The following is a 10,844-nucleotide window of genomic DNA, read 5'->3' on the forward strand; positions in this document are numbered from 1 at the left end:
TTAATATAAGTGACTCTACTATGTATCTTATCCTATTACTACCAGGAGACTAATTAACAACAACGATCAACTCACATGCATATTCTAATACATCGTCTATAAATACACACACCTTCATTAAGCAAATTCATATATTCGATAAAACACAATACAATATTAGCATTAACGTACGTCAGAAACTCAGAATAATAACATAATTACTCTTCAATTCGTTCGCTAGCAAGCTCTCTTCATCGATCAGTTACGATGATGAGTGTCATGCAAATTCGTAATGTGGTCGGCATTATCGGTATTTATCTTTGAACTTCTCTTCTAATATGTTGGATAGTAATTCATTAATCCATGTTTGAGTCGTTGTGTAATTAGTTTGTGTATTTAGAGTCGTCTTTGTAATGTTTATAAGTTAAGGGGTCTAGTATGTCAATAATAAAGTTATTGACCGAATGGTAGTTTCGGTTACAGGAAGTTATTTATGGAAGGGTGTGACTTTTAGGAAAAGTCACGATGGTAGTTGTGTATGGAAAGTTGTGACCTTTCGTGAAGAGTCACAATGGTTAGGAGATATGTCTATATATACAAGTGTCTATGCATTGTAAAACATAACAGAATTCATTATATACAAAGTGTGAGTTTGTGTGTGTGAGTTTTGTACATTAGACATGTTTGATTCGAGCCCGAGATGATCCGGATGGGACATCAGTGGTATCAGAGTGTCAGGGGCTTGAATCAAACAAGGGAGATTCGTTTTGCAAGGGTGCAAGAACGAATCAGATTATGAGGGACATATATAGATTCATAGGAATCGTTTCTGCAAGAAATTGATCAAGAGAAGATCAATAGTGAGAGGTTGATTCAGAGGAATCAATCAAGAAAGACGAACAATTTGACGAGTAGCATCAAATTGACAGACAATTCAGAGGAATTGTTATAGAAAGAAGAATTGATCAAGAGATGATCAATAAAGACAGATTGATTTAGAGAAATCAATCAAGAGAAGAACAATTTGATCAGTAGCATCAAATTGATAGACGGTTCAGGGAATCGTCCAGAGAAGAGTTGATCAAGTGACGATCAATAAAGAGAAATTGATTTAGGGAATCAATAAAGAGAAGAATGACCGTGAGCAGCCCGGTCGGAATTGGTTAGAGAAACCAGAGACCAACAATTGAGAGGAATCGTTCAGAGAAAGAGAACCGATTGATTCAGGGAATCAATCAAAAGAAGACCGACGATTTAGGGACAGAAAAAGAACCGATTGATTCAGGAAACCAATCAAGAGAATAAGCGAAATCAGAGAGAGACCAAGAAGAAATTGATTCAGGGAATCAATTAACAAAAGAGACGGATTCGGTTTACTGTGAATCGATTCAAAGTAGAGACACGGTTCGATCAAGTCAAGATCGAATCAAAGAATGTGAAGAATAAGAAGAACGCGTCGTGCGTTCAAGTGTTGTGAAACAAGAATAGGTTAGTATTGTTATTTCGTTCAAGTGAGGGACGAGAATTTGAAGAGAAAGAGGCATACTGGTTGGGCGAAGGAGAAACCGCCACGTCGTTAAGTAAAAAGAGAAGACGAACCCGTTTATGAGATTAATTAAGATAAAGATTGATTCAAAAACTGGGGATCAAAAATTAATTACAAGAGAAGAACAAACTAATGGAGAAATAATAAACTTGCAGAAACAAGATTAAGAGAAAGTAAAAGACAAGGAGACCTGGAGATGTACCGTTTTGTGAGACGAAAGAGAAACTGCCGCCGCGTGTAGCGGAGGAGAATAATCGTCGGCTCATAAAGGAAGAAACAACCACCAACCACCGGTGTTGACCGTTCAGAAAAACCAGACCACCACCGGCCATTGTTGTGATATTATTGTTGGCATCAAGAACACCGAAGACCAGAAAGAAGGAAAAATGGAGAGATAGAAGCCTACTGGTGATACTGCCAATGGTGAACCCAAAAAGAAGAGGCCGGTTGTAGCAATACAAGAGAAAGAAGACCAGAAGAAAGAATAGGGAATTTATTTTCCCTCACCATGTTGTTATTCGAAGACCAGAAGAAAAAAGGGACCAGTAGGAAGTGGCGTGCAAATTGTTTTGTAGGCCAAAATATTTTAAAAGGGCATAAATAATAAAACAAGAATAAAGTTTTTGGGACTTTGGTTCAAATTGGAAAAATGGGCTCGAAAGGGAATAAAGGCTAGTGGCCTGATTGATATTTATTTAAAGACGAAGACGTGACCAAGACCCGTTACAAGATAAAGATGACCGAGTTGAAGATATGAAGACGTTGAAGGCATGGATTAATAAATTAAGGGGGAGTGTTGGATAGTAATTCATTAATCCATGTTTATGAGTCGTTGTGTAATTAGTTTGTGTATTTAGAGTCGTGTTTGTAATGTTTATAAGTTAAGGGGTCTAGTATGTCAATAATAAAGTTATTAACCGAATGGTAGTTTCGGTTACAGGAAGTTATTTATGGAAAGGTGTGACTTTTAGGAAAAGTCACGATGGTAGTTATGTATGGAAAGTTGTGACCTTTCGTGAAGAATCACAATGGTTAGGAAATATGTCTATATATACAAGTGTCTATGCATTGTAAAACATAACAGAATTCATTATATACAAAGTGTGAGTTTGTGTGTGTAAGTTTTGTTCATTAAACATGTTTGATTCGAGCCCGAGATGATCTGGAAGGGACAACATAATAAACTTATTTCTTTCTTGTTTCAATATTGATTGATCGATCGATTAAAACACATGCTATCTTAAACTTGTTTTTTATGTTTAAGTTGATTGTTATATATATATATATATATATATATGTTTATGATTTCAATCTGGCATTGCTTGTGTTGATTTCATTATTTGATCGAGTTAATTAGATTAGATGAATAATAATGAATTCTGTTGAAACTGATAGAGATCATGCGATTTAAATTCTTTACTGCTCTTCCTTTTTAAGTTGTTTTTCAATGTGTTAATTAGTAGTTTACTCAACTTGCTTTAATTAGTTCATCCTTTTTAAGTTGTTAAACAAACATGTTACATGTTTAATTTGTTTTTCGTCACACTAGCTAGTAACTTAATAGAATGATTTGTTATCAAGACTAACTTGTTTTTATCCAATTTCTTGGTCTCGATATGCAGGGAATGTGATATCTTTTGGTTTGTTCCTCTCACCAGTGTAAGTTTTTAACTTAATTCTAGCTATATAGCCTTTTAATATATATATATATATATATTTCTTATAGCTTTATGTTAATTAATTGCTTGGTTTGTTAAGTATGATAATTAATATGATCTTAACTAATGGGTGGTGATTAATTTTGGATATATATAGGCCTACCTTTTGGAGAATCATCAAAAACAAGTCAGTGGAGGAGTTCAAACCAGACCCATATTTAGCATGTTTCATAAATTGTATGCTATGGGTTTTCTATGGCTTACCATTCAATCATCCAAACAGCCTTCTTGTCATTACTATTAATGCCATTGGTTTAGCTATAGAGATCATCTATCTCATTATCTTTTGGACACACGGCAATAGCACACATAAGGTATGATCGATGTACCTCCAATATATGTATGATTTTTGACATTCTAGCTTATTGTTAATACATGTTCTTTTAATTTTGGTGCATTCTTAACAGAAGAAGATCTGTCTTTGGATACTTGCCGAGTTTATCTTCGTTGGAGGATTAGCAGCTATCGACTTGGCTGTTTTCCACACCCATGAATCTCGATCCATGTTTGTGGGGATTTGTTGTGTGATATTTGGTATTGTCATGTACGGTGCTCCTCTAACCATCATGGTACGTGACTATTCTTCTTTCAATCTTATCTTCTTTTTTTTTTTTAATTCCTCTAATGAAATCAATAATCTTACTAATTCTTATTTGGAATTCAACACTATTGCTAATTTAATTATTTCATGTTTTGTTTAAAAAAAAAAAACAGCTTCAAGTGGTGAAAACAAAGAGTGTTGAATTCATGCCATTTACGCTTTCTCTGGCGAGTTTCTTGAATGGTGTCTGCTGGACAACTTACGCTCTTCTCAAATTGGATTTGTACATCCTGGTACGTAATATTAACATAAACTTAATATTCATCCATGAATCAGTTAATAACATCCGATATATCTGTTCTTTTTTTTACAGTAGTATTAATTGTACATTGTTTTAATTCATTTAGGTTGCAAATGGTGCTGGGGCAATTCTTGGACTTATGCAGCTCATCTTATATGCATGTTACTTCAAAACAACTCCATAAAGAAGAGCGAAAAGTCGGTTGCTGCGGAGGTACAACTCGAAAAAATAGAGATCTCCAGTACATAACGCCTGATCGACCATGCGAGGAGCCTAGCTACTAAATCATTGCCTTTTGATTTTAGTTAGCTTGTTTTTAGATTCATTGTTTTATAATTTTAAGCAATATGGAAGTTTTAACATTGTTTTAGATTTCTAAGTACAAGCTAGGGCCTTACTTTTTAGATTGTTTTTATTAGGTTTGATATTTTTTATGTCTTTTTTTTTTTAAGTTGGAATTTTGCTATGGTTTTTGAACATGGCATTCAATTCGAATGGATGGAAAGTATTTTAAATTTCTTTATCATGTTCTCATGCTAATTAATTAAGGTTTTAAACAAGCTTTATATATACGAGAGAACTTAGTTATATACCAGAGAACATTACATAGATACATAATTAAAGATGCCAAACTCTTCTTAACCATATATTACAAAAGCATTTTATCTTTGAATGTAACATGCAAGGCTTAAACAGTTAAACCACTATAACAACTCCTGATGTGCATATATTACTTGAATATTTGATACTTATACTATACAAACATCTTAAGTATGTCCATCTAATAATTGTACGTACTCTACAAACACTTGAAGAAGTTGAAAAGTTGTTGATTGACGACCGCGCGCTATTTGATTGCGATTGAGAAACAGAGATGATGAAACTATCTCTTTAAGGACCCCTAGTCCGATTAAAGCAAAAACATCCTTGTTGTTGATCTCCGGGTATCATTCCTCCACCCTTTGAAGTATCAATGGCCTCCAACATCGCCACCACCTCGTCCATCTCTGGCCTCTTGTCTGGATTTGCATCCCAACATCTTTTCATAACAGTCGCAAGCGAGTTTGGACAACACCGAGGTATCTCTGGCCTCAAATTCTGTAATTACCCAATAAATTTGGTTAGAGATAAAAAAAATTTTATAATTTGACTACTCTTTTGTGCAGCCTTGGTGAGATATACATAGGCATACCTGGCGGACAACAGCCGAAGTCACTTCTGAGAAACTAAGATCGGGATAAGGCATGTCACAACAATATATTTCCCATAGACAAATCCCAAAACTATATACATCACATTTCCTGTTATATGCACTCCCGTTAAGAACCTGTCTCCGTGTTCATCACAGAATTCGTTCAAACAAATGGTTAATCATAACTTACAAGCTGGAAAATTAAATTAAGAATCGCATATTGAATAAATAGTAAATACCTCTGGTGCCATGTAACCAAGTGTGCCAGTTTCACCAGTCATGTCATTCGGGTTTGATGCCTCTACACGTGCAACCCCAAAGTCTGCAATCTTTAAGGTTCGGGACTTGTCCAAAAGCATATTTTCTGTCTTCACATCTCTGTGGACAATCTTTTTAGTATGAAGATAATTCAACCTGAAAATTATGTAAAAACCATACTTCGCTTCAGAAGTCCCAAAATAGGCTGGTTTTGGAAGGCTGTTAGAATATATACCTTTTGACCCGTTTGACTCATTCAACCCATCCGACTCTTTAGCTAGGTAAATTTTTACCCATTACAGTATAACTTTAATCAGCCCATTTATAATTCTAAGTTAATTCATCAGAAACAGAATTGTCCCTCTACTCGACATAAACATTGTCATTAAGACTATGAAAAGCTGGGCTCCCAGATGATTAAAAGTTAAATGTGAAATTTTATATAAAACATCTTGTCACAAAAGTGATGGATGCATACCCTCTCGCAAGATCAAGTGCCAGTTGCATAACAACTTTAAAAGCCAACTTCTTCCTTCGGTTTTTTATGAGGAAAGATTTCAAAGCTCCGCCAGGAAGGTATTCCACGACTACACAACATGAATTACGTGGCACGCCAAAATGACCACCATCTCCCTGTATATTGAGTTCTGATGTACCCATTGTAGCCCCTATGAACTACCAAAGAGAAATAACATAAGGGGTTTAACAATAAACTCAGATGACAAAACTAAGTGTGGCATAATTTCCTTGTAAATCAAACAAACTAAAATAGGACTTTCTCTAAGTATTTGGCTTTTTAAATTCAATCTAATGCAGTCTAAAGTTTTTATTATGTGCATAAGAACAAGAGTCGCGCCTTGATGAATAATTAAGAACGATTACCTTAGTCACATTGGGATGGTCAAGTTTATACCATACAACGACTTCTTGGGTAAAAGCGGCTCTAAGTGAAGCTATTTCAGCATCTGTCCTGTGCCCCTCTTCACCCCAATCAAGAAGTTTTACTGAACATACATAAAGAAGAATTTAGACCGTATATTAGTGTTTAACCTTTTGGCAGATATGACATTTTTTTGTTGAAATATGTTCTATTATCATAAGATGATCAACGATTTGATCAGGTTTGTTAGGTCTATGAGTCCATCCTTGGTGGTTTCAAATCCAATATCAGATCCACATATGCTTTTGCTACAAATTGATCGATTTGGGTTGGATCAATTAAGTAACTTTCAAAAAGTTAACTAAATCTTGAATCTGTCTAAATGGGTTAATAACCAGAAACTGTTCGTATGGGATCGACCCTTATTCAACTAAACTAAAACCATATCCATTTTGACCGGTACTCTTTCAGTCCTTATGACCCTAGCTAGTCGATTTTACCGAGTGTTCAACCATTTTGACCGTACTATATGACCCGTCTTTTCCTACATATGGTTATTTTTCCTTTATCATTATCCACTACAACAAATATTTCATTTCCTCACACTTGTTTTATCATACCTTTAAAATAGGTGAAAAATTTTGTTAATTTATCTACATTTAAACGTGTGTAGAAATAATTTATATTTCAAAGTGTGAACAAATTTAAAAAATCACAATATTTACACACTTATACATGTTAAAAAGAAAGTTCACACTTTCAAGTGTGTAAAATATATCAATTGTTCACACTTTAGAGTATGAAAGTTAATTTGTAACACTTATTTTCTTCACACATAATGGGTATGGATAAATCATGTGTTATAAATTGACTTTCACACTTTTAGGTATGAAAATATTTGACAATTGTTCACATTCTTAAGTGTTAACATTTTGTTTACACACTTATAAGTGTGAAAAAATTATAACATTTAAATTTATTCACACTTATAAATGTAATTTTTTTCTATACATTTTTATATCTGATTAAACTCATAAATTTTTTCACATTTTTTATAACAAAGTGTGAACAATTAAAAAAAAAAATTTAGTGATCACATGATAGAAATAGTGTGTAATAGCCTTAGATGTCTATTTTACCGTTCTTTTTCTTTGATTATAGTTGCGATAAAAAGAGATACACCTTTAACTCTCCTTCACAAAAATTTCACATGTCAAGCTCAAACTTATCTCAAAACCACATGATCTATGTAGATGATACTAATAGAATTAAAAAGGTTAACTTTAAGTGGCAACTCAATGAAGTTAAAGTAACCAACTGTATGTATAGATCAGGTCCTTCACGTGAGTTGGGCTTTTGGTACTAAATTAAAGTCTACACATAACTTTAATGACATGATATATGGACTTTACCAAATTAATGTGACTTAAACAAATTTAATTAAACATATATGGGGAAGCGTATGGAAAAGAATATAAGTATCGCGAGAAAAGTCTTGTACAAAGGATCTTGGTAATTAAACATTTCTATGAAAAATTTTCTTAAAAATCTCATCTATCGCTAAGCGGAAAAAAAAAAAAAAAAAACTAAGATCGAGTGAAGATTGTCTTTGATGAGCACATGTGGAACTGTTTTATATATGAATGACACAATGCACAGGAAATGATTGATTACTTTCTCTTATCTTTAGCTTGATAATTAAACCGATTAGTAATTATTTTTCTGTTTTGAACGTCAAAATATACTATATTCCTATACTATAATAAAAACCGAAAAATAGTGTCACCTTGGTCTTCTCCTCAAAAGACAAAAGCCTCTATCAAATGGATGACCATCTGATTAATTATTATTTATGTATAGCTGAATAAACAGAAACCACTACATGTATGAGAATTGATACATACCTGCAACATCAAGACCATCATAAACACCACGATGAACGGTGCCAAAGGAGCCACGAGCTATTACAGATTTAATAATAAGCTTAGAAGGATCGATCTCCCAATCTTGCCTTTGTCTATTATTAACATTTGTATCAATCCTCAACCTAGGGATCATGTGATGAGTTTCTACTCCAACTCCATGGTGATTTTGTTCATGATGATCATGTGATTTTTGTTGATTATACGACGGCGGGTTGTTATTGAAGTTTATGCCACTAATATTGAGATTAATGTTAGTGTTTTTTTCGAAACTTCTTGCTCTTCTAATAGATGTAGCAGAAGATGTGTTGGTGTTAAGATGCCTTTGTAGTTGTTCGTCTAAGCTCTTGAGATCGATCTGATCCGCCCTCAAGAAGCCGTTTTTGATGTGCTCGTGTCCCTCCATTTCCGTGTTGGGGGAACACTGATTTTTATGCAAATTATGCATAGATTATTGATGTATGTGAAAATGAAGTGTGTGAAGAAAAACTACTTTATTGTTTGGAGTTGGCTTTTCTTTCATGAAATATATGAGAGAAAGGGGAAGGCATAATAGCATATGCATGCACATTCATGGGATGAGGACACTTGTCCGCATATTGGTGGCCCGACTTTGAAATACTTGAAGTTTAATTAAGTAGTAAAAAAAATATATATATACTTAAGAAATATGATGTTTTTTAAGCTGTTACAATTGATATACAAATATAGGACAATCCAATGTACTAAGGTCAGGCCCATTAAAAAAAAATACACCTTTAAACCGATAAGACTTATACAAGTGAAAAATTGCAACAATAATAATATCAACACAAATACAATAGTAGTCAATTAATACATATTGAAGGGGGGTTTTGGGGGTAAGGAATGGGAAAGGCAATGAAAACACATGCTTGGTTGAATTAAGCAAAGGTAATCAATGCTTAGAAATGGGTAATGAAGCATTACCTAATAAATTGAGGGGTAAGGTAATGATTACTCACAAATTTCTTCTTCATCCTTTCTTTCTCCTTTTTCTAGCCGGACTTGCTGGAATCCACCACTGGCCACTGCCACCCGACATCACCTCCGGCAGCCACCGTCATCCGACATCACTCCGGCAGCCATCCATCTGACATCACCTTCGACAGCCTCCATCGCCTCCACCACTCAAAAACATATGTATACGTGTGTGTGTGTGTGTGTGTATAGTGGTCGAAGACATCACCTTCGGACTTCACCTCCACTAAACGCCATCCGTCAGCCGCCACCACCAAAATCCACCATCCGACATCCTTCTGAAACAAGAACCACCACCGCTCCTTGGACGTGATATATATGTATATATGTTTCTGTCATGCCGTCTATATGTATATACATATGTATGTATCGACTTGAGGGGATAGGGTGATGGTGATTGGAGACGACTTCCGGTGGGTGGTGGTGGTTGTTAAAGATATGTATTATTAGAGAGAGAAGAGGGAGATGAGATATGTTGATGGTGGCCGAAGACAACTCCGGTGGGTGGTGGTGGTTGAAAATATGTATATTATTAGAGAGAGGGAAAGAAGATGAGGTGAGGGCAATAAAGTTAAAGTAGATGCAGATAGGTGCTTTATGTTTTATTTTTTTTAATAATATTATAATACTCCACTTTATAATGATAGTATTCATTTTCCTTTTCCCTTACCCTTTCCTTCTTGTGAACCAAGCACCCCTAAGACTTTCTAGACTTGAGTTTAAATTTTATTTTGAACAAATTGCTATCAACAATGAAGACATGAGTTGTTTTTTTTTTTTTTTGAAAATGGGTTTCTTTGTGAAACTTGATCTGGAAATACGATTAAAAGAAAGTTATTACTTATTAAATAGTCAATAACAATATTTATAGTAATAATTTATACTTTATTATAAAACAAACTATCATCATTTTTTTTTCAACTCTCTACATTTAAATATCCAAAATACCTTTAATTTTCAACACATTCATAACTTACACACTAAATCTACCCAATATATCCCTAAAATAATTTACAACCATATTTATCCAAACTATTTATCTCCTTTATTTATTAATTTAAATATTTTCATATAATATCTCTATCATACTCTTAATATAATTATTTATAAAAGATACATTCCTTATAAGATACAATTCCTTAACCATAAAATAATTACACTACCATTTACATCAATTACTTTTAGATTAATAACTACATCGTTACCATCACCGACACCATCACCACCTGTTGCCGCCACCGCAGTTACATTGTGCGGATACCCATCTCGTCTATAATATATAAAAATAATCTAACATTTGTTTCCTTAAATAGAAAACAAAGTGATAGTGATATGAATATTAATAGTAGTACAGTAATGATATTTACAAAATTAAAATTAAAAAAGAAATTTAAACAAAACATGTATGAAAATAGTGTATAGCCTACAAAACTATAAACAAATGGCATATAGAATGTGAACGTGTGATTGCTACGATTTTAAGGCTTGGATTGGACTCCTAGACAAAA

The 10,844-nt window shown here is 33.8% G+C and overlaps 2 protein-coding genes across 2 annotated transcripts; one reads left to right on the top strand and one right to left on the bottom strand.

Annotated features, from left to right (window-relative positions):
• Positions 1–246: 246 nt before the first annotated feature.
• LOC122588548 (putative bidirectional sugar transporter SWEET7d) lies at positions 247–4,269 on the top strand. The gene is made up of 6 exons (XM_043760682.1): positions 247–289; positions 3,148–3,184; positions 3,341–3,557; positions 3,651–3,812; positions 3,958–4,077; positions 4,192–4,269. The coding sequence occupies exons 1-6, from the start codon at positions 247–249 to the stop codon at positions 4,267–4,269; spliced, it is 657 nt and encodes a 218-aa protein (XP_043616617.1).
• A 440-nt stretch (positions 4,270–4,709) lies between these two features.
• LOC122588547 (serine/threonine-protein kinase STY13-like) lies at positions 4,710–8,841 on the bottom strand. Its single transcript, XM_043760680.1, has 6 exons — positions 8,320–8,841; positions 6,418–6,539; positions 6,014–6,210; positions 5,517–5,691; positions 5,278–5,412; positions 4,710–5,183 (listed from the first exon to the last, which is right to left on the bottom strand). Exons 1-6 carry the CDS (start codon positions 8,783–8,785, stop codon positions 4,977–4,979), a joined length of 1,302 nt encoding a protein of 433 aa, XP_043616615.1. The 5' UTR covers positions 8,786–8,841; the 3' UTR covers positions 4,710–4,976.
• Positions 8,842–10,844: the final 2,003 nt, after the last annotated feature.

Source organism: Erigeron canadensis, chromosome 2, assembly GCF_010389155.1.
Source record: "Erigeron canadensis isolate Cc75 chromosome 2, C_canadensis_v1, whole genome shotgun sequence".
Taxonomy (NCBI): domain Eukaryota; kingdom Viridiplantae; phylum Streptophyta; class Magnoliopsida; order Asterales; family Asteraceae; genus Erigeron; species Erigeron canadensis.

Coding starts and splice junctions, on each gene's coding strand:
- LOC122588548 (XM_043760682.1), top strand. CDS start 247: ATGATGAGTGTCATGCAAATTCGTAATGTGGTCGGCATTATCG. Junction 3,813..3,957: donor GTGCTCCTCTAACCATCATG/GTACGTGACTAT, acceptor AAAAAAAAACAG/CTTCAAGTGGTGAAAACAAA. Junction 4,078..4,191: donor AATTGGATTTGTACATCCTG/GTACGTAATATT, acceptor TAATTCATTTAG/GTTGCAAATGGTGCTGGGGC.
- LOC122588547 (XM_043760680.1), bottom strand. CDS start 8,785: ATGCATAATTTGCATAAAAATCAGTGTTCCCCCAACACGGAAATGGAG. Junction 5,692..6,013: donor GCACTTGATCTTGCGAGAGG/GTATGCATCCAT, acceptor CATAATTTTCAG/GTTGAATTATCTTCATACTA. Junction 5,184..5,277: donor CTTCGGCTGTTGTCCGCCAG/GTATGCCTATGT, acceptor GGGTAATTACAG/AATTTGAGGCCAGAGATACC.